Source organism: Quercus robur, chromosome 8, assembly GCF_932294415.1.
Source record: "Quercus robur chromosome 8, dhQueRobu3.1, whole genome shotgun sequence".
In the NCBI taxonomy this organism is placed as follows: Eukaryota; Viridiplantae; Streptophyta; class Magnoliopsida; order Fagales; family Fagaceae; genus Quercus; species Quercus robur.
The window spans coordinates 17,668,757-17,693,336 of record NC_065541.1 but is presented as its reverse complement, the minus strand read 5'-3'; the positions used below and the strand labels follow the sequence as shown (position 1 = coordinate 17,693,336).

At 35.2% G+C, this 24,580-nt stretch overlaps 1 protein-coding gene and 1 long non-coding RNA gene across 2 annotated transcripts in view; one reads left to right on the top strand and one right to left on the bottom strand.

The window, feature by feature from the left end:
• Positions 1 to 9,722: 9,722 nt before the first annotated feature.
• On the top strand, positions 9,723 to 14,831 carry LOC126694843 (G-type lectin S-receptor-like serine/threonine-protein kinase At4g03230). Its single transcript, XM_050391353.1, has 7 exons — positions 9,723 to 11,124; positions 11,604 to 11,780; positions 11,887 to 12,086; positions 12,309 to 12,519; positions 12,632 to 12,869; positions 12,956 to 13,103; positions 14,098 to 14,831. Exons 1-7 carry the CDS (start codon positions 9,912 to 9,914, stop codon positions 14,404 to 14,406), a joined length of 2,496 nt encoding a protein of 831 aa, XP_050247310.1. The 5' UTR covers positions 9,723 to 9,911; the 3' UTR covers positions 14,407 to 14,831.
• Positions 14,832 to 21,847: 7,016 nt separating this feature from the next.
• Positions 21,848 to 24,580, bottom strand: part of LOC126694842 (uncharacterized) — a 52,451-nt gene continuing 49,718 nt past the window's right edge. The window contains exons 3-4 of the long non-coding RNA XR_007645903.1: positions 22,332 to 22,469; positions 21,848 to 22,199 (exon numbers count right to left, since the gene is read on the bottom strand). This is a non-coding gene — a long non-coding RNA (uncharacterized LOC126694842). The remainder of the gene's footprint in view (positions 22,200 to 22,331; positions 22,470 to 24,580) is intronic.

Here is a 24,580-nt window from a genome sequence, read left to right as displayed (position 1 = left end):
AAATACCCTCATCACTTCTTGCATCAAACTTCCCAAGATTCTCTCGATCATTTAAGATATAACATTTACTTCCAAATACCCGGAAATACTTCACTTTAGGCTTCTTCCCATTCCATATCTCATATGCAGTCTTCTTTGTACCAATTCGAAAGAAAATCCTATTGCCAATGTGACACGAGGTGTTGACAGCTTCTCCCCAAAATTTTTGAGGTATTTGCTTGTTAAGCAACATGACTCTTGCCATCTCCTGAATCACATGATTTTTTCTCTCTACCACTCCATTTTGTTGTGGAGTTTTGGGAGCTGAAAACTCTCTTTTAATACCATTCTTCTCACAGAAGGACTCGAATCTTGCATTCTCAAATTCTCTCCCATGATCACTTCTAACTTTGGCTATTGGAACCCCCTTTTCATTTTGTAGTTTCTTGCACAGAATCTCCAGCCTCTCACAAGCTTCTGATTTTTCTCTAAGGAATTCAACCCAAGTATATCTTGAGTAGTCGTCCACAATGACCATGATATATCTTTTTCCCCCTAGGCTTTCAGTTTTGGTGGGCCCCATCAGATCAACATGAAGTAACTCCAAACAACGAGAGGTGGCTATCACATTTACCTTGTGATGACTTGCCTTAGTTTGCTTCCCCATTTGACATGCACCACAAATGGTCTTCTTTACTTTTCCAAACTTAGGAAGTCCCTCGACTGCTTCAAGTTTGGAGACTTTTGCTACTTGTTTGAAGTTGGCATGCCCAAATCTATGATGCCACAGCTCCAACACATCCACTCGAGCACTTCTACACGATATTGGTGCCGTGGGAACTATTCCATAACAATTATCCATAGTCCGATTTCCTTCCAAAACCTGAATCCCCTCTTCATTGATGATCAAACATCCTTTCTTGGAGAATTGTACCAGAAAATCGTCATCACAAATTTGAGTGATGCTCAGCAAGTTCGCCTTCAGCCCTTTTATGAACAGCACATCTTTCAACAGAGGCAAACCGGGTATCTCAATGGTTCCTTTGCCTAGGACTTGAGCATGGCTTCCATCCCCAAAGGTCACATAGTCACCTACCTTTTCTTTGAGTGACTTAAACAGTGACTTATCCCCTGTCATATGGCGAGAACACCCACTATCAAGATACCACAAACATGCATTAAACACCTTTAATGAGGTATGCACAAATAGGTTCACATGTGACAGACAATCTTGACCTTCAAACACAAACTCATCATCAGGTTTCATGCTACTTTTAGATTGATTTTTCATTTTTAGATTCTCAATCATCTCACACAACATTCTATTCTTTCTTTTATATTTCTTAATCAATGATTTTGATTCAGATATGCTACTGTGTAAGACAAGATTCTGATTCTCAAGATATTCCAGCATGTGACCAAAAACTCTAGCATGTTTCTTAGTTTTTAATAACTCTACAAGATCATCAGTAAGACTCCTTTCAGACATATGCATAGAGACATTTTCACAAACACTTGAGCTACAATTCAGCATGGTATAAACGAAAAACAACAACCACAACTCAGGGGTCTAGGATCACACTTAGGTAATAAAACCAATAGCAGTGTACCCGCTCTGATACCAATTGAAAGTTCAAAAACGTGTACCAATACACTTTTGAACGTTTAGACCCCCAAAAATTAACTTAACCAACACAAGCAATATGTTAAACAACAAGTGTGCGGAAACTTAACATATGCTATAATGTGAAATAGGATAAAGACTATCTAAACCATAACATAATAAAATCACAGCAGATAATATAAAGGCAGAGATAGAGAGGAAGGAAGAAGCAAACACAAAGATAACACCCGATGTGTTATCGAAGAGGAAACCGAAGACCTCGGCGAAAAACCTCTCCGCCGCCCTCCAAGCAGTAATCAATCCACTAGAAAATACAGTTGGGATACAAGGACAGCAATAGACCCTCCAAGCCTAATCTATCCAGTGCACCTAAGCCCTCCAAGCTTCTTGCTCCAACGAGGTTGCGCCGAACCTTTTTCTTTTCTAGCTTTCCGGATTCCGCTACTGCACCGTAGCATCAACCAATGAAGATTGGCTCATTCCTAACTGCTTCCCAGAACTCCAAACGACTGTCTCATAGAGATGATAATGGTGAGAACCAGGTTTGGTATAATACCTCTCAAGGTTTTGACAATGGAGAGGAAGAGAGTGAGGGATTTTGATGAGACTCTAAGGTAGGGATTGTGTGTGAAACAATCTTGTTTTTCTTTAGGGTTTCTCTCTCAAAATTCTCTCTGGAAGCCCTCTTTCAATCGAGGGTTAAAGGGGTATTTATACTAGAGTGGAGAGGAATGTGAAACGTCAGGATTTTACAAAACAGGGGTGGCTCGCGGCTTGACCTCGCGGCTTGACTAAGTCGCGAGATCCAGTCGCGAGTTAACCGTATGGCCAGTTGTCCTGTTTTGTCCTGTAGTGCTCCAGCTAGCATGACTGTTCATCTTCCAGCATGCTTGGCACGTGTGCATCTTCTGGCGGCTTGCAGCCGCGAGTCCACCCGCGAGTCCCAGCCGCGACACTCTGTTTTCTTGCACATTTTTGAGCAGTCTTCACTCTATCTCACTCACTACCCTTACAACAAACCCACCTAAATACAGGGTTACTAAATGCTGAATTATAAGCAAATTTGGCACGGAATAAAGCCAATTAGATGGTTGAATAAATTCAACCTTACATAATGCTCGACAAATACTTGTCTGTCGAGATGCTGTCGAGTAGTTGTCGAGCCACGGGCTAGAACAGCTTCTTAAGCTCGATGGATAGCTAACTATCGAGCTTTAATGAACAACACTTCTTCAGCTTGAATCTTGGACAAACTTGCATGTCTTCAACATTTGATCTTGAAACACAGTTTCTTGAAGTATTAAAAACATCCTAGATCTACCCAAACACAAGTAAAGTGCATTTTGTCAAAGGATTAGCCAATTACATAAAATAGTGAATCACACATGTTTCTAACAAGTGAATCACACATGTTCCTAACAAGTGAATCACACATGTTCTAACAATCTCCCCATTTGGCAATTCGTGACAAAACCATATCAAACAAATGAACATATGAGAGAAGTCATAAATCACTCAACTTATATTCACTTGTTGAATACAATAAAATTTATCCTAACACAAACTCTTGAAAAACTTTGCAAGAAGAGAGTTTATGGCAAGTAGACTTTGAGAGCTTGTATTTTTGAAACACTTTAAACAAAACTCATCAAGACATCTTTATGTAAAACAGAAATAATAGATTGCATACAATTAATAAGAAGCATGTGCATAAAGAGAGAAAAGAAACAACACATGTAAAGGGTAGGTGAAAGAAAAACATACATCCATATATAAAGAAGATAAGTACAATGTATGTCAATAATGGTCACAAGACCTAAAGTGCAAGAACAATGTATCTATAAAAGAAAGAAAAGAAAAAATATATAAAATCCTCACTACATCCCTCAAGATATCAACACTCACCCTAACAAAAATGTCCTATACTAATTCTCCCCCTAAGTATGACTACTCTATACCAAAACTACTTCCCCTTTTTGTCACGAGTGACAAAGGGTAAGAGTATCAAGTAAACATCTCATCGATAGAGCTAACATCTCCATCATCATCATCATCATTAGAAGCATCATCGTCATCACCACCATCATCATCCTCATCCTTAGAATCAGAATCAGAAACCACTGGAAGAGGTGGAGGAGAAACCTCAGGAGCAAAATTGCCCATAGTTACCTGCCGCCGTGCGATACGACTGACATAGGCGTTCACCTAATACAACTCTATAGAGAGTATATCAAGGCGAGCATCCATGCGCTGCAGCTGCGCCATGATGTCCCCTAGTGACACATTGCTTGAAGAAGAGAAGGGGGCGGATGTGGATGGAGTAGATCGATGGAGCCGAACAGGAGGGAGGAGATACGGAATCTATCTGTCGCGACCTAAACTGTGCCTCGCTACGTTTAACGGTAGCAGCATCTATGGCACACATGACAGAAAAGTGGGTGGAAGAGGGAAAAGGAATAGAAAAATGGCATAAGATCCTCGTGATAGCCGAAGGAAAGATGAGCTTATCACGGGTAACCGTATCCCTAAACACATCTATAAAAGAAAGAATAAAATGTGAAGGAAAATCAATAGTGAGATGCTTTAACAAAGAAATCAAAAATCGAGCAAGAGGCTCTTGAACTAAGAAGAACTGGATTGCCTACGGTCCTTGTCGAAGCCCTTTCCATTGCATTTTTCATAAAATTCTTGAACTACCTAGTGATGTAGGACTTCATTTTAGAATCTTCATTATCAGAAGACTCATCGGTGTTACTACTTTTAGCCTTTAGTGTCATACTCTTACTTTTGCCCGACTTGCCAATCCTTAATAACCTTAGCTCGTAGGTCTGCAGATTACCAACCAGCTCTGTCAAAGGAATCTTGTCAATATCCTTTGATTCCTCAATTGCAGTGATCTTGGCATGGAATCTCTCGGGCAGAGATTTAAGCACCTTTCTCACAATCTTGGGTTCAGGAATGGTTTCCCCGAGATTGAACACAGAGTTCACTATGTCCTTTAGCTTGGCATAGAACTCATCAAATGACTCATCCTCCTCCATCTTAATCTTTTTGAAACTTACAATGAGCCTTTGTAGCTTCGAATCCTTGACAGCCTTGGTTCCCTCATAGGTTGTTTAGAGAATGGTCTAAGCCTCCTTGGTAGTTTCAGTTGAGGATATCTTCTTAAACTCCTCATTGGTGACCGTATTGAATAAGGCATTCAACGCTCTGCTGTTGAAGTTTGCCGCCTTGATCTTGGCATCATCCCAATCGGCCGGCACTTCTGTAGGCTTAGTCTAGCCTAACTCCACAGCTTGCCACACTTTTTCATCTAAAGACTGCAAGAAAACTCTCATACGTACTTTCCAGTATGCGTAGTTAGTGTCATCAAATAAAGGAGGTATGATTAAAGACTGTACTCTATCCATGACAAATAGGGGTCAATGGATCAACACAACAAAGATTAAAACCTAATCAGAGTGTGCTTACTTTGATATCACTTGATAGGCCAAAAACGAATTAACCCCTTGTGATCAATTAATTGATTAATTAGCCATGTTTATTAATTAATCAAATTAACTTGCAAAGCGCGTGGTAGCACAAACAAATCATCAAATAACTAAATATGCAGCAGAAAATAAATGACATGGTAATTTGTTTACGAATGGGGAAAACCTACAGGGCAAAAACCTCAATGAGTGATTTTCAGGTCACCACTCTCAAAATTCCACTATTATCACAATAAGCGGTTACAAGTAAAGGAATCTCAGTACCTTATATCAACCTATAATTGAACCTTTACCCCAATACCCAATTGGACTTGTTCTGTAGTGACAATTTCTCATTTTGATGCACGGCTCCCAAGTACGTGACTAACCAATTGGGCGGGTCCCATACACGACTTCAATCACCAACTAGAAAATGTTGTTGGCTGCAAAGTTTTTCATTTCATCCACACGATGAAGATCAAGAAGATGCTTGGTCACAAAATCCTATGGTGCACATACACAGCAACTTCTTCAGAAGAGATGAATTAGGACAAAATTTTGTCTCTGGTCACAATCTGCTTTAACAAACTATTCTCAAAGCTTGTGCAACTTGTGAACACTTTGACAGCTTTTAAAATAATTATTTTATATGTCTAGGATTGTGAGAAAATAAAGCCCAAACACATAAAACGGATTGGAGTCAAAATAGAACTAGAATTCTGTTTTTCATAAAGCTCGACAGATACTTGTCTATTGAGATGCTGTCGAGCAATTGTCGAGCTTTAATGAACAACATTTCTTCAACTTGAATCTTGGACAGGCTTGCATGTCTTTAACACTTGATCTTGAAGCACAGTTTCTTGAAGTATTAAAAACATCCTAGATCTACCCAAATATAAGTAAAGTGCGTTTTGTCAAAGGATTAGCCAATTACATAAAATAGTGATATATGTTCCTAACAAGTGAATCACACATGTCCTAACATCTCAAAAAGGAAAAACACACGAAGAACATGAAGAACTTGAAGAACAAAGAATTTCTAACAAGCTCATAGCCAGAGGTTCATTGTAATTCCGTTTCAAAGATCTTCGATTCATTCCCTAGCCAAATTGAAGGATATCTTGTGTTCGAATCAAAATCACATTACCACAATTTCAATCAACAAATCTTTCAAGGAGATTGAATCAAAGGATCACTTTTTTGTAATCACAGGGAATTGTACCACACATTCATCAATACAAATTTGCATTTGTGAAACTATTTTTAGTTTTTTGACTTATTTCAAACTAAGGAATTTAGTCGTCCGCATATATACTCATGTTATGTTTATTATAACATAGGATTTGTACTATACTCTTATATACTAAAGATGTAGTCTTTTGTTCTTATGTTCACTATTTTATGTTTCTACTTTCGTAAGTATTCTAAAATATTCAATATAATATATTAACACTAATATTTAACAAATACTTAATGGGCTCTCAATTTCAAATTAATACTACGGATCCACATTCCTTCGAAATTCATAGTTTCATCACTTTTCCTCCTAGGCATTTCTATTCAACATTTCATTGCAGTTGTCCTATCAAGTATCAATGCATAATCAATTTGTGGGTACTTAGAGCATTCACAGTAGTGGAGTTAAATTTTTAGTTTTTTTAGCACTACAAAAAGTCACTTTATCTATTTTACTTTCTCACATCCTACAGCGATGGGGCTATTTTAGCTTTTAACACAATAAAATAATATAAACACTACAATAAAATAATATTTAATTCAACTACCAACACACAACCACCACCAAACCCATAAAAATCACTGCACAACCACAACCCTGCCGTGTCCATCAAAACCAGTGAAGAAGAACAAAAAAAGAAAGCAGAAAAATTAGCACAGCCAAACCGAAACCCATGCCTAAAACAAAAACCTAGCCTAAAACACAAAGTCGAAACACAAGCCAAAACACCGAAAATAGAGAAGAGAGGCTGAGATGGGTCAGGTCGGCAGCCGAGTGTGGGTCGGCGACAATAGGTCTATGGCAGCTAGGCTCATGCAGATCGGCGATGGGTCTGTGGCAGCTAGGCTCGTGCAGATTGGCGATGGGTCTGTGGAGGAAGAAAGAAGAGATGGAGAGGGAGTGAGGAGAGAGACACGGAGAATAGAGAATGAAATGCAGGAAGAATTAAAAAAAAAAAAAAATAGTGTGAACGCAAAATAAATTTTTTTTTTTTTAGCTCTCAGCTACAGTGCACAGCCATATATAGCTATGCACTGTAGCAATGAAGGTAAAAATTTTACCTTTAACTCCACTGCTGTAGTATGAATTTTTGTGTTTTGGTGAAAGTAAAATAGCTATTAGTACTCTTATTTCTTTTTCAATTTGATTTTTCCCTTTTGATTTTTCAAATCAAAGAGAGATGTAATTGGTTTTTTGAGAGAGAAGGCAATGTTAGGTTGCTATCTAGTCAAAAATTAAACAACCACACACATTTCATAATTTTCATAAAAATATCAGCCAAATTATGACTAAACTATTAGTCTTCTTTTTTATTATGTTTTAAAATGTGCGCATTAAAAACACCGATCTTATAATATATATATATATATATATATATATATATATATATATATATATAAAGTTACACATAATACAAGTAAGGTGTTTTCCTCGGCAAAAAAGAGGGATGACCATGACCCTTGACTCATATTCCATTGCGGTTGAATAGGCGTTCCTTTTTATTTCGGGGAGGTTAGCCATTGACTTTTGATATTAGTTGCCCCGGACCTGCAAGCTTGAACACTAGGAAAAGAGAAAGAAATCAACAGAGAGAGAGAGAGAAAGAGAGAGTCAGGTGAGTGTAGGTGTGAAATGAGGGCTTATTGGAGGGAGGGATAAAAAGAATAAAATTAAATAGTGTCGGTGCTAGGGTAGACAAATCAATCAGAGGAAAAAGCAGTTTGGTTAATTGGTTCTGATACTCATGATAGAAAAACTGGTAAAAAAAGGCAAATTCTGGTAGGAAAAAGTGTAGGAAAATATATAATTTTGGAAGGCTTTGAGGCACAACCATACAAGTCATTGATAAGTCCTTCAAAAAGGCACATTCAATTTTTGTTACAACTAACGAGTTTTTTTTTTTTTTTTTGGGAGAAAATTCTTGTGAGTTATAACAGGTGAATTTGTGGAATCACGTGAATATGTTATTTTCTTTTCATTACTTATAACATTTTTTAGGTTCAAAAGTTTTATAATCCCTTTGTAGTTCATGTGCTAGATTTATAATCCCTAGTCACAACTCTGATAGGCAGGCTTATTGTACACAACTTGAGGTTATAAGATGGCAAAATTACTATTATAGTCGTTATATTTTGGAATTATTTTCAATCTAATCTTTATTATTTTTTTAACTAAATTTAATTTATGTTATTTTTAATTTGTTGTGAAGTTAATCCCTATGGTAATTCACTAGTCACTAAAGCTTAAATGACTACAAAAATAAATAATAATAAATTTCATGTCAGCATTTAAAATGAACTAAAAAAATCAAGATCTTATTATTATTATTTTAATATTACCTCCCCTTTCTTACTAACCAAACATATCTAAATTCATTTGCTCCTTCTTTTTCAATAATAATAATAATAATAAATAAATAAATCATTTGCTCCTACGTTTATGGAGATCCAATAACCACACACATCAACACATGAGGACCAAACGTATCTAAATCATCCCAAAAAAGAAAACATATCTAAACTTGCTTCATCTTTATCTTTTTTTTTTTTTTTTTTTTTTTTTTTTTTTTTTTTTTTCTCTCTCTCTCTCTCATAAAGGAGAAGAAGTAATACCACCTCTCTCGCTCTGTCTCTTTCTCTCAACTAACTCTCATTATGATATGACAATAAATGAAACTTGAAGTTTAAGAACCACAGAATTCAGAATCTAAACAAAGAAGAAGAATCAAAAGTCTTCAGCAAAGACACGATTCGGCAACAAAGCCAGTAATGGAGAGACCCACACTGTCACACATGTCAATTTCGGGAAGGCATTGGTCCGAGTACATAATTTATCAATCCTACAGCCCCACAGAAAATTTCAACCAAAGATATCAATTAATGCATCAAGGAATTTGCCAAAAAAAAAAAAAAAACCATTCACTTCTAACCTCTCTAGACCCAAAATTTCATAAAAGATTTCACAATAAAAAATTCCAAGATAACTAAAGAGGGGGAAGTAATCTTACGACAAAGAACTCAAAAACAAAGAAAAGAGAAACAAAAATCTCTCAAATGAACCTCCGAGGAAATTTTTGGTCCCTCAGTCAGAGACATCAAAATCTTCCAAAAACAACCTCCCCTCGATCTCGATACATACAAATATGAGTAGCAGAACTTCAGCTCTTATTGCTCCTCTGCTACTGTTTTTCTGGCTGGGTTTTCAGTCCACCAATACTATTATACTAGTATGCTACCACCGCCACTGATACTGTCACGGATATCTGAATTCAACGTTCCTGGACCAAATAATGTTAGTGAAACCAAAAATTAAAACCTGATTAGCAAGTTTATGAACTATGTAATGTCATATTATGTTCACTGGGGATAAAATTGATTCCAGTAAAACCTAGAATTGTACGACACTGTAGTTTACGTGAAATGTCACCATAATGATTAATGCCTTTTCAGTGACACGGCGAAAACGCTGATGGTTGACCTAGTCTCCTTCTTCAATCTAAGAACACGACTTTTGAGTCTCCTACCTCTAAGTCTCCTTCCGGGTTGCACTGCAAATTGCAAGTTGTAAAGTGTGCTGCACTGCATAGCTGCCTGATACAAACATGAATAGTAGAATTTCCCTTCTTATTGCTTTCCTGCTTCTTTTTTTCTCTCTGGGTTTTCAATCCACTAATAATACTGTCACGGATACCATCTTACCTGGCCAATCACTGACACACCCGGAGACCATTGTGTCGCCTAATGGAATCTTCGAACTTTGTTTCTTCTCTCCAGGAAATTCGACAAAGTATTACTTGGCAATACGATTCAAGAATGTTTCTGAGCAGAGTGTAGTTTGGGTTGCGAACAGAAAGTACCCATTCCCTGATTCCACTCCTGTTCTCAATATTAATCAGGATGGAGATCTTGTAATATCTGATGGCACAATGACATTCGCCATGACCAACACTTCAGCTGGCAACGGTACCCATGCCATGCTGTTGGATACAGGTAATCTTATACTCACAAACAGGGTCTTAGAGCTTTTTTGGCAAAGCTTTGACTATCCTACTGATACTCTTTTGCCCGGAATGACTCTCGAATATAGTCGGCCATTAACATCGTGGAAAAGTAAAGAAGACCCAGCTCCTGGTAATTTCACCCTACGGCTGGATTACTCACTGACAATAATGGAGGGGCCTGACGTATATTGGACTGGTTCACTCGCTAGCTTTGTTGTTTTGTCTTCTAATTCTTGGCCTACTATTAAATACACTTCTCAAACTCAAATTTCGAGAATCGTGTTGGATGAAACCGGGAAGCTTAAACTGCAGTCATGGTTACAAGAAGAGAAAACGTGGAATACCTCGTTACAGTCATCCAGGTGTGGGGATTATGCTTTATGCGGCGCTTTTAGTGTATGCAATGAGACTGCGCAAGAACCATGTGGATGTTTGCCAGGTTTCAAACCCGTTTCTGCTGGTGCTGGTGCTTGGAGCAAAGGAGACGTGTCCAACGGCTGTGTGAGGAAAACTGCTCTGCAGTGCAGTAATAATAGTGATGTTCAGAAGGATGGGTTTTTTCGCATGTCTAAAGTTGATTGGCTTGATAATAAACCGCTGAGATCGGAGATTAGCAGTGATAAGGAGTGCCAATCATCTTGCTTGAACAATTGTTCTTGTATTGCTTATGCTTTTGAGCAAAAGTTCGATCTCAATAGGACCAAGTCTGGCTGCTTAACATGGCAAGGTTCATATCTGAAGCAACTATCAATCGAAGATAAATATGGAAATGATTTCTACCTGAAACTACCCCCCCAAGAATTGGTCACCAATGGTAAGAAATATGTATGAACTTTTGTTGGTAAAGTGGATAACTAGCTGTTCGATTTGTAATTGTATATGTTTGTGTTATTAAATTCACTCTTTCCTTCCAACAGCTTGTAGCTCAGTTTGTACACCAGGAAGACAATCCGGGTTTAAATCTCCTTCCCCTACCAATAGAATTATAAAAATAAATAAGCCAATGTTAAATTCAATTGGGCATCCTATTGTATAACATATAAGGCACTTTATCTAATTCAGCAAAAAAAAAAAAAAAAGAAGAGTACTTCATCTATGTTTTACTCTTAAGCTAAATTGTCTTAATTTGGAACTGGGTCACCACTTTACATTTAGACTTATTGAGTTCCAAAGGTTTTTACGGGATAAGTCTAGGCGTTGCCATATTATTATTACTTGAGATGGTACGCATTGCCAATTTTTAGTTTAAGTACAATGAATACATTTATTTATTCCTCTGATTTTCTTTGACAGACTCAAGCTCAAAGAATGAATCTAACACAGCAGCGACACCTGGAGCAACTGAAGGAGTAATGCTTGTACGAGCTAAGCAATTAGTAGCCATACTGGCTATATCTCTGCCTCTTGCAACGCTTATGTTGGGCCTCTTTCTCTGTTGTGTATGGAGAAAACTCAGGATGACAAGCAAGGGTGAGAAAGAATTGCTGATAACGCTATTTAAGCAATCAAAATGAATATGCTTAATTATTGCCCTAAATATATATATGTGTGTGTGTTGTAATTGTTCACTGTTCAGGTGAGGATTTGGTACAGTTAGATTTGGGCATGACCATAAAGTCTGAAAATTCGGAGCTGCTGGAAGTAAATAAGCGTGGAGATATCAGGAAAAAGGAAGTCAAAATGCCATTATTCAGTTTTGCGAGTGTTTCTACTGCAACTGATAATTTCTCCGATGCAAATAAGCTTGGAGAGGGTGGTTTTGGACCTGTTTACAAGGTATGATTATCCATAAAAGCAATTCTTAGGATGAGGAATGAATACAAAGGTTAACTCTTATCAACTTTACACTTGCCATGTTAACAAGAACAAACAAGCACTGACAGTTTATTACTGCGTCTGTTATAATCACTACTCTGTATATTTCTGTCGATTATAATTGGGCTATCCTAATTTCTTCATGGTGGTCACAAAACTAAGCTTTAAGGAAAACAATTTCAGGGAATATTACTGAAAGGGGATTTGGTAGCTGTGAAAAGGCTTTCAAGAAGATCGGGCCAAGGTTGGGAGGAGCTAAAAAATGAAGCTATGCTCATAGCCAAGCTCCAACACAACAATCTTGTTAGACTTTTGGGCTGCTGCATTGAACGAGATGAAAAGATACTAGTATATGAGTATATGCCGAATAAAAGTTTGGACTTCTTCATTTTTGGTTAGTAATGTTTCATATATATATATATATATAATTGTGATTGATTTCATGGTTGACCTTTGCATATGATCTTTTAATTGTGCATAACTAATTTCTCATAATTGTAATATAGATCCAGAAAAGCGTAAGATTTTAGATTGGCAAGCACAGATTCGAGTGATTGAAGGCATTGCACAAGGGCTTCTTTACCTTCATCAATATTCTAGGTTGAGGATTATTCATAGAGACTTAAAGGCTAGCAACATTTTGTTAGATAGCGAAATGAATCCGAAGATATCAGATTTTGGAATGGCAAGAATATTTGGAGGAAACGAATCACAGGCAAATACAAATAGAATCGTTGGCACTTAGTAAGTACAAACCAACATGATATGTTCTCAAACAGTTCGAGAGACAAAACATGACTACTAATATTTTAACTTGATTATGGTTTCAGTGGTTATATGTCCCCTGAATATGCTTTGGAAGGCCTCTTTTCTATCAAGTCAGATGTTTTCAGTTTTGGTGTCTTGCTATTAGAGATTGTGAGTGGTAGGAAGAACACTGGGTTTTATCAAACCGATTCTTTCCATCTTCTTGGATATGTGAGTATCCTATTTGCCACCATTTTTTTTGCAAAAGTTCAATATACTTTTTACTTCTTATTAACAATTGCTGCTTTTTTTTTTTTTAAATTTTTTAATATGAATATTTTCAACAATCCCCCAATCTCACTCCCCCCCCCCCCCCCCCCCCCCATCTTAACACATTCAGATCCTTATGATTATAGTATTTTCATTCCAAAGAAACCCACACAATAGTAATATATTAGTTTATTTGTGTTTTTCTATGTAAGGTTTTTGACATGAATCAGTTATTGTTATAATTATTTCAAAGTCAGAATTTCATTTAGAATTCATATGAAATAATTTTTAGTTGTTAAATGGACCCCAAATCATAAAAAATTTAAAATTATACTCTGAACATTTATGAACCTTAACTCAAAGTTTTAAACTTAAATAATACTAAACTCTAGATTTTATTATGTAATTATTCCAAGATCTGTGATACCCTTGAGGGCTTTAGTCGAGGCAATATAGGCATTTTGCTTGTATGACTTGATCCAACTCAAGCTAAGATGGAGATTTGTTGATGTGGTTTGTGGCTTCAGTTGTGTCACCTGAAAGTTGGCAAACCTTTAGCTAAATTCGACTTGCGCAAGGGGTTCCAGGTTCCCTTGTGTCCACCATGTGCTGAACATATATTCAACCTTTTAACTAGTACTCCTACATGTGTGTTATAATCAGGTATCTTATCGTGTGCTAATGTTTAATAGAGAGAGTGTTCTTTGGGTGTATTTGGACTCTGAATTTCTTAAGAGAGCACTTCTGCCAATATTGTAATCTTCCCATATTCATAGTGAAGTTTTCTCCTTGTTGCCGCTTGTGAACATAGGTATCATGCATGCCTACCATGTAACTCCACATGTTCTTTGTGTGTGTACTTCGTGATTTATTTGTTCTCTTTGTTATTAGTAGTTTGAAACTTCACTATATTATTGCACAGCATTTTTATTTTTTTCTTTCTCCAATATGTAAGGCATGGGAGTTATGGACAAGTGACAGGGGATCGGACTTGGTGGATCCACTACTTGATGATGTATCCTCTATTCGTGTGGCATTGAAATATGTTAACATAGGTCTCCTCTGTGTTCAAGAAAATGCAGCGGATAGACCTACAATGTCTGATGTTGTCGCAATGCTTAGCAATGAAAGCACAGCTCTACCTTATCCTAAACAACCTGCTTTCTTGAATATGAAAAGTGTGATGAAGGCAAAAACAGATAATAGCAGGGCAGAAATCTGTTCTGTGAGTGATGCAACTGTTTCAATTATGGACGGCCGGTAACATTTTTGAATTAAAGCCATAAGCATTAGTATATCCTAGTAAATCATCCAAAAACTTTCAATTTCTTTTCCTATGGCCTAACAACATTATTCAAATGTATTATGGTTCTGATATGTATCATCAAAAGATCCGTTGGTACCTGACATTCGAGAGATTAGCTTCTTGCATTGCTCTGGTGGAGACAAGCATGTCTGAATTGAAATTCAAGGTCTTTCTGTCACTTCAAAGTGGCAATGCTAATATAGGAAGCCATATTATGATGGAGAACGTATATTTTTGTTTTTGTTACAACCCTACAACAACTATTTTAGAGTGATTTTGAGAGAGGACAATTTTGCATTTGCGTAAAAAAATAGTCTCATAAATGAATGTTGATTATCTAGAAGCTTTGCAATAATATTCAAGAGAAATGTTGTGAATAAGAATATTTTAGATTGGCAAGTTTTTATGTAATTCTTTGCTGGAAAGTTCTGTTGGGGGATAATAGTTGGGAGACTCCAAAGGAGGCCTTAACATAACATACAGTAACGATTTAACCCAAAAGTTTGAGACTTTGTTATGGTCAAATTATTTTATATTAATTTCTCTAGGTTTTTCTTCTATCGTTTTTCACGTGGGACTTCCACACACGCATTTGTATCTAACAATTTTCTCCTCACATGTCATTATCTCTTTGTTGTATTCCAGACTTCTTGATGGGTCACACATAAGTTCAAAGCTTACTAAAAATGAACTCAAAACCGAGTAGAAAGGTCAAATGTCGTAGGCTTCATCGGTCAAGGATTTGCCCCAGAAGTAAATAATCTAACGACTATGCCAAAGATCAATCTGTATTGTCTGTTGGAGGCACTTTGAAGAAAATGTAGGAAAAAAATGGGTCAGCATTCCCCAAAGAGTCAGCAAGAAATCATAATAACACTACTAAGGTATTTTCCTCGGCTTGATAGAGGGATGGCCCTTGTTCCATTGCTTTTGATAGGCGTTACTTTTAATTTGGGGGAGGAGAGCCATCGACTTTTGATATGGGTTGCTCTCAGCCCGTTGCTTGGCTACTACGAGTGAAGCTCAATTCGACAACTGCGGGCTCGATAATATGTTAAAAAGTTACTGGGGTCATGGCTGAGATGGGCTTTGAGCTTGTGGGATTAGTAGTGGCCCACAAAGTTTTTTCCCCTTGGGGATTAAAGATTAACCGAATACAGCCTGATAAGAAAATCCACATTTTATTTGATGGTTTTTTAATCCTTTTTATATGTGCGGGATTGTAACTCTGTGCCTATGGCCATTTTGTTATTTGAGGTGCCAACTGACAGATTATTAAAATTAGATAATGTGATTTTGGTTTGGTAAAAAATGAAACAAAACCCAATAAAAGGTTAAAGCAAATTTCAGTAAAACATCAAGAATAAAGATAATAATAATAATTGCATGCTTAAGAGATTGAAAATAATTAAATATTCGTCAATTCACCTTTTTAATGTATTTTATATAAAAATTAATTGTAATAGTAAAAAACCTAAATAAGGTTGTGCAATGCTGATGCGATAATCTTGGTGAAACTTGTTTAAGCACTTACGATGAAGACAAATGGTGCTGAAAGAGGCAACCTTGAAGCAGTTACTTGAAAGCTGTTACAGGAAGTTATTGACATTATGGGTAGTTACTTGCTGGAAGTAACCACCCACTCTCTTGCTTGGTGGGTAGTTATGGGCTATAAATAACTACATTTCTTGTGTATAAAGGAAGGCATTGTCATGCGGAGCATAGTTTGAATTTACCAGAAAGTTTCTTGAGATTATTTCTAAATTCTTACGAATCAGTTAATTCATAGGAATTTGCAAAGACTTTGTGCAGATAGGTCCTTCCCTTGTAATTGTGATCTTATTTAATCAAGTTTATTGTAGTTTGATGCAATATTTAGGTGTTTGTTCGTGTTTGATATGAGTTTGTGCTTACTATGAACTAATTTGATGTTAGAATAATAATAACTCAGACTTTAATTTGTTGCAATTACTTTGATCTGATTCACTTTAATCTAGTTTACTTTGACGAGATGAACTTCGAATCAGAGCACTTTGATTTAGTCTGATTACGTATAATTCACTTCAAATTGATTTACTTCTAATCAAGTCATTCGAATCAATGGCAATAAGAATAGCTTAGACTTTGCAATTAGACTTTATCAATCAAGTCACTTTAGTTTTTTAATCTTTTATTTACAACTTTCTCAAAAAGTCTTCTTAATCGAGGCATTTTCACATCCCGTTTAGTAAGAAATTTCTAGTAATGTTGTTTAAGTGTTGTAGAAATACGTGTGAGTTAAAAAGTGTTGTGAAAATATGTGTTATGGTGTTTAAACACCAGTACCAAACGGGCCCTAATCTTTGGAATCAAAATCATCTTAAATTGGGTTTTATAGCTTATGTTTCATTTATATATATATATATATATATATATATATATACTAGTTGCTAATTTGTACTATGCACAGGATTAGTAAATAAAAATTAAATATTATTATTTTATTTGTAAGTACATTTATTTGAAAATGAATAAAATTAAGTAAAAATATAATTGTACGCAAACTGCTAAAGGAAGATAACAATATTTTGAATTTGTACCACTTCTTGAATCAAAACCATACAAAAATCTTTGCCTAGAAAGCAGCAACAATTTCGAATAAAAATGTGCAATATATGCACACTACAACAAGTGGGAAAGAAATATAACTATGCAATAATAAATTTTTTGCATTTAGATCCAACGGAAAAAAAAATCCCTTGAAGATGCAAAGCCTTGGCATATGATAGAGGTAATTTGCAGGTTGGCAAAGTGAGGAGAAAGAATATCATAAGTTAACATACGTTTGAAAGAATTTTGCAAATTAGCATCTCGAGTTTTATAGACCCGATTTCAGTCTAAAACTCGAGGGTCAAAGACTCAATTCTCACTTGGCGAGTTGAAAGTATGATGCCACATAGATCTCGAATCTTATAGACTCGAGTTCTAAAAAGCAAAACCAAGTCTCTAAGACTCGATTTTTGTCTGAAGACTCAGTTTATAAGACTTGAAGAAGAACAGATTTGAAGAAGAACATAGGAAGAACGATCTAAAGAAAAATTGTTTTGAAACGTGACAACTAACAAAATTGTTTGATATTTAAGGTTATTTGGAAAAAAAAATTTGCATATGATATGATATCTATAAAATGAATTTGCTTGTAGCTTCATGCAGAGCTGAAACACCAACATAGAGATCTGATATAGCCCCAATCTTCTATGGGTCAAATAATTTGGTGAAACATTTGACACAATCACTTATTTAAAAAATTAGTACAAAAGATCATATCAGGTTGGACCATTTTATTAGTTGAAAAAATTTTCAGCAAAGCCAAAGCTTATCTACAAAAAATGGGTGAATTCCAAATGGAATCAAAGGCAACACAAGTAATGGTAATGTTTATTACAACGGTAAATATCTCTATTGCACTTACAGTTCATAAAGGTAATGTTTATTTCCATACCTACTATTTGTTTAGTATGTATGTAAAGTTGACTTATTATGTATCCTTCTCAATTGCATTACACACGGTATGTACAATTTTGAGGCAAGTCAAATGGTTTAGTGAACCAAACAAAATCTAACACAAATAAATATCTAAAACATAACCAAATCTAACCTTTATACCTTTATCTAATCCAAATGCCTAAATCATAATCTATCCCAAGAAAATACCCAAGCCTAGATCATATTTGTTAAAGAAAATATATACCATATTTAACAATATTTGATGCACAAAATTTTAAATTAAAAAAAAAAAAAAAGAATAGAAAGGATATATGACCTTTAGTTTGGTTTCAATAGTGACATAATGAAAGCCAATTAATAGATTAACTAACCCCTATGACAAAGAAAGACAACTCAAATCAGTAATTTTATTCGGTAGAACAAAATATTATATAATTGATGTTAAGATATAGTTGTTGCTTAATGTCACCAATCACAACAATATAAAGAAAAGTATATAGGTTCGTTTCAAAAAAAAAAAAAAAAAAGTATATAGGTTGCTAATCCAAGTATACTCTGTTATCCATTAGAAACTATTAGTAAAGATAGACAGATCTATCATCAAAAGCTTAGGTGACACACTAATGACGTAAAACTAATCGTCAAGCGTTAGTTTTAAAACCAACACAAGGTATGTAATAAACTAATATTTTTTTTAAAAAAAAATGGTGTTCAAAGTGGGATATAAGCAAATAAAAACAGCATTAAATAGAGACATAACTACTAAAATGGCTTTCACATCAATATCTAGAAATTCTTAAGGAAATAATATTCTTAAAAGTAACCACACACCACTTTGACTCCAAGCAAAATTATGAAAAGACCAGGTAAAAGTTCTAAAATTTTAAACCTCCTATTCATATCAAACAAATGCTCAGATCAATGACCACTACAATTTTAAATCTTATCCATCATAAATAACCTAAAATTTACACATGCAAAACTGCAAAAATGCTGCTATATTATTAGGGGGGAAAATTAGAGTAAAATATTATTAGCATAGATATGACTGTCTCAAACCCAAGATTAAACTTCAACCTTAATTATTTCAACAGCATATTAATTATGTTTTAAGTTTGCATCTGACAGAATTCAAGTAGCTAAATACATGCTGACCAAAATGAGCAATGCATTGAAGCAAAATTACTTAAAAAGGGAAACTGAAAAAGGTCAAACATGTTGCATGCTAGATCTGCATTATCGATGATAGCAACATTTGCTTGTTTCAATGCAGTCACCCTTAAAGGTCCAAGTGGGAGTATTGGCAGTTACCCCACAGCCTTAACCCATTGACCATTACTATCTCTAGATCGTGCTGCAAGCTCCAATGCTTTATCAATATATATGCTATCAGTATAACACCTCATTGAGTAAAAATATGTGTGTTGCCAGACTTCATCAATTTAATAAAGATAGTAATAAGCATCAACCGAAAAAAAAAAAAAAAAAAAAAAAAAAAAAAAAAAAAAAAAAAAAAAAAAAAAAAAAAAATCTAAAGATTTTCTAATTTAAAAACTCAATAACTATTTAGCATCAAATCAACTGTGCCCAATATTTTTATTGAATCCCATAAACAAAACTATCTGCAACAAGCAGCCCATATATATCACTAAAAATTCTGAAACCACAATCTACATCAACATAAATTAATTTTTCAGCCAAATAAATTAATCACCATGCCCACTCTCAAGCCTTTCAAAAACACACAAACTAAAAAAAACCATTAAATTGATACTATCTCCACTACGAAACCCATCCATATCCACAATATTTTCTTACAAAACTTATAGAACTGGATTTTTTCTATGAGTGTTTCCTTGACTTCAAAAAAAAAAAAGAAAAAAAAAGAAAAAAAAAAGAGGAAAAAGGGTTAGGAATTGAAATCCATAAATTGATAGAAAATCTAGTTGAAGACATATAATTAAAACTTAGCTTCAAGGCTCTGTTCTATGCCCAGATCAATGGCTGCTACAGTTTTAAATCTTATCCATCATAAATAACCAGAAATTTATATTACACAAACTGATTTATAGATGAATTGTATTTTTGTATGATATAATGTAATTTTTTACGTCAAGGCAAAGTTAAATGATGATTCCAAAGAACAACAACAAAAAGCATAGCGATGCGAAGGTCTATTGGCATATTAGAGACTTGTAGTAGAATTTAACTTGCCTTTTTATTTATACCTAACATTATAAAGAGAAAACGTGACTTAATATGAAAAGAAAACAGTAACTTGGAAAGAGAACAACTTTTTGATAAAATAGTATTAAAATGACTATAACATGAATCCACCCAAAAATTACGCCCATGACAAACTAAACACGTTACAATTGAACAAATACAGTATAACCTTCTCTTATAATACTTTGCCACTAAACACCCTTGCATTTTTCTAAATCCAATATGTTGCAACGAATTGCTATATTAATAAAACTGAACTACCTCAGGTGAAATCCTAACTCCATTGTCGCATGCTTATATGCAAATTGGGTGATGATCTATCAATTGCAGAAAAACCATGTAAACCAACTGACTTGCCACCTCCTCATTACAGTTAAGCTGCAACCAACTAAGGTTTGATGACTAATTTGCACATGAGTTTTGACATTTGACATGATTTATATCTATTTACAAAGAAAATTTCAACATTAGAATATGGCATAAAACCAAAAATGCACAATCCTTACATAAATCAAAAGGAGTGGGAATAAGCACATCAAAGAGTCCAAACAATTAAATTTCCAATATTCAAACCCAAGTCAACACATCCCCAATCTGCATAAAGCAGAATGTAACAACGTCTAAGATATAAAACATAAATACAAAACTTAGTGGGTAATCATCAGATAGTTTATGACAGTTCATCTATACTATTAGCCCAACACATGTACAGGCTTTAAACTTACGTAGATGCAAAAAAGCCAAGTAATACCAGCTGCTCTTAGAGGCATTTTGTTGAACACCTAGCAGATATAACCAAGAAATAGAACTTGGTTAATCTACAAGTGTTGAAAATAGAGGGAACCATAATTTCTAGTATCTAAGACATATTTAGAATAACGGAATTCACAAATCAAAAACATATTGATACATCAAGTAAAATTTAAGGAACCAACATCAGATCACCTAAATTGCTACCTGAATTTTTTTTAAAACAAATCAGGTAATAAAAAAGATAACAAAAAAACTATACTTGGGTTAGATATTGGGGTGTAGTAGAAGAGGGCAGAGAGTAGACCAAACATTTTCTTATGACCACACCCACATTTTCTTACTACATCACCTTTGCCTTGTTTTTCGTCATTAATTGGCAGTTTTTTCTTGTATCAATATTCATAAACCAAAAAAAAAAAAAAAAAAAAAATTTTGAAGTTTATATGATATCCCAAAGCATTAATAGGGAAACTAAAACAATTCCTTAACTTAACACAAATCAAACAAAACACAACAAAAAATCTATTTGGATTTCTCAAAAATGATCCTAGAAACCAATGCTTATGACCTATCTTCAACCAGTAATAATTCCCACAATCGATATTCGAATAAGAAATACATACCCACTTGAAAAAGATAGCCTTTGGCTTCTGCTTAGGGGATTTTGTGGGAAGGTTTTTGGGACTATGTGAAATCAATCAAGAAGGGAAAAAACAGAAGCAAGAGATCCTTAAACTTAATACCTGATCTTGAAATCAGTGGTAAAACAAAACTAAATAAATAAATAAACTTAGAGAAAAGAGAAGGAAGAGAAGAAACGTACCTAAGAGCAAGCGATCTGGTAGAGAAGGAAGCAATTGAATCATGAGATTTTCCTATGTATTGTGGGTCTTTATTAGGTTTTCAGTTTGGGGGTAATAGAGACCACTTTTTTTTTTTTTTTTTTTCTAAGGTAAGAAAGAAAATATTATTAAAAAAAGGAATAACAGGAAAAATATACAGGGTTCACAATAATGAACAAAGAGTAACAAAGACAACTTGTAGTTGGCTACTTGTGTTATACTTTGTAACCCTATGATTGATTGCCACCCTATAGCCTAGATGAAAATCAATTTTCTTAGAAAAATTTCATTATAACCAATCAATGTGGCAAATTATGTAGAGGAAAATCATTAAGAATTATTACCTTTGCTTGTTTAAAATAGAATCAACCAAAGATGTCTTTCTAGGATCAACATGAGCCACAATCTCTATATTCCTTACGTCTCCTCATAACTGGTTCTTCTCTAATAGGCCACAACACATAAACCTTTATCAAAATGAAATCTAGGCTAGATACCTAAATCAAAACTAAGGAGTCCATAACAACCAAACCTAAATCATATTTAATGCCAAAATATTTGTTTATAAGAAAATACCTTTACTATTGTGGTACGTGGTATTACGGTGGTGGGATGCCGCCTAAAGGTGGTTGCTGGCTTGACAATGCTAGCAGCCCTTAGGCTTATCTCTCTTTCTTTTCAATGTGCCTTACAGATGTTTTTCTTGCTTTGGGGCTTTGCTCGCAAATAGGGTAAAACTTGTATGTAAAAATTGTTGTTGCAAGAAATAAAGTACAGAGAGCTGGGAGAGGGTGAATGTAGAGAAGAAAGAAGTTTGAGCAATCAAAATCAAGCAAGCCGAATTGAAAATTACAATTTCAAACGCAACCTCACTATGAAATTCTTCCATAATTCAAATATCACTTAGTTTAAATAAAAGTAATAAAACTAACCCCAAAAAGTATCATTATGGAAAATTCCTTTTAACAAATAAATTCAAGCAATCAAAATCAAGAAAATCCATCTTAAAATTACAATTTCAAATACAATTACACAAACCTACTATGAAGACATACACTTTTCTCAAACCATTTGATTAACAAAATTGCATACAAAAGTAAAGCCAATAAAAAACACCAATAAAGGAAAACCTGAGAAAAACTGAGAGAGAATGGTCTGATATGGAGGTCGGGTCAGAGAAATGTTGGTACCCATGGTCATGCCCTTGCAAGCTTTTTGCGAAATAACTTGGGTCTGTGTTTGATAGAGGGGTAGAGGGTAGAGGTTCTATGCTTGACGTTGGACCTAAGGCCGACCCTAGACATTTTGGGGCCTAAGGCGAGAATTAAAAATGGAGCCTTTTTTATACTTATATATTTTTCCAATCTCAAATTCCTTCATTACATAGTTGGCCAGTACATTTAGACTCAAACAACTTGCAACAAAAACAAAATACTTGGTCCGTATCTTTTGAATACACTAGCCATTTTCTATCATGCTTCTCCCCATTTGATAATATTCAAGTGTAATGAATAGTAGAAAAATGTCTAGTGGCATCACCTCTAGGAAAAATTATATCATTGTCTCTAATTGGACCTCTCTATACTAATAAATCTCTTAATTTTGTGTCAATATTTTTTCAATTACCTGGATCATAAATATTTGAAGGAATATAATTCAACATGTCATTATTATTTTCATTTTCTTCTAGTTGAACATCATTATGGTGAACTTGTTCATTTGTGACATTTTCATCATTATTTTCATTTTCTTCTAAATTATTTTGAAGTTCATTATCAAGATTTGTTGTATTGCAAAATTGAACATCATTGTTATCTTGTAATTGTATCATTTCATTATCTTCTAACCCTTTTTGGTGAATTTCTTGCTCATTTGTGATATTTTCATCTAAATTTTGTGTTGTAGGGTCACAATTTGGAGCCTACGCCCAAGTTGTATGGGGTCTTGGTCCAAGGAGCTTAGAAATAATGAATTTGTAGAGAGTGGGCTATAGAACTAGGTCTTAGCGAGTTGGACAGCGGTTAGTATTGGGCTATACAACAATTGCACACTAGTAAAACATGTTAACATCCATAGATCTTCAGTCCGAGGAGGTTAGATGAATATATGTCGATCACTGTTTGAAGATTATGGTCGTTTATACTGCTACAATATTCTCTCTTCTTTTTTCTCCATCCCTTCCTCATGGGGACTCCCCATCTTATATAATCTTCTTGAAGCCATCGTGGTCTTACACTTGTTGATCATCTGGATCCTTACTTGAGTGCTTGTCCCATCGGACACCCCCTTTCAGCCTTTTGTGACTTGTGGTGGCCAAGGCAACACTGTTTACAGGTCCTTTCCACATTAATGCTGCCAGAAAAGTAGCTGCAATGCATTTAATGCGGTAGCAGCAGCCTCTCCTTGGATATTTTACGTTTCCTTCTTTCCTGTAGGTCTGTGGGGCGTATCCCTATTACTAATGCCTATTGGGGGGGGGGGTCATTCTAGTAGACAGAGTGCATGTTTAAGTCATACTCATCACGTCCGAGGAGGCATTCCTCCTTGGACCGTCCTCTAAATGCCCCCTTGTCTACGAGAGCTAAGTTGGAAATCCCTTTAGCAACCATTTCCTCTCCTCGGACATTGCTAATCCTCTCGGATGGGGCCCAAGGCCCAATACATGATTTGGAGTCTTTGCCCCTACAATAGGCCCTCAAAATTCCGGTTTTTCCCTCATATCCGAGGAGAAAAAAGTGGAATTTTGATATTTAATGGATAAGTCACCACAATTCCTTGATTGACACTTGTGGGAGCACCATCTCATGCGCCTCATTACTGCTATT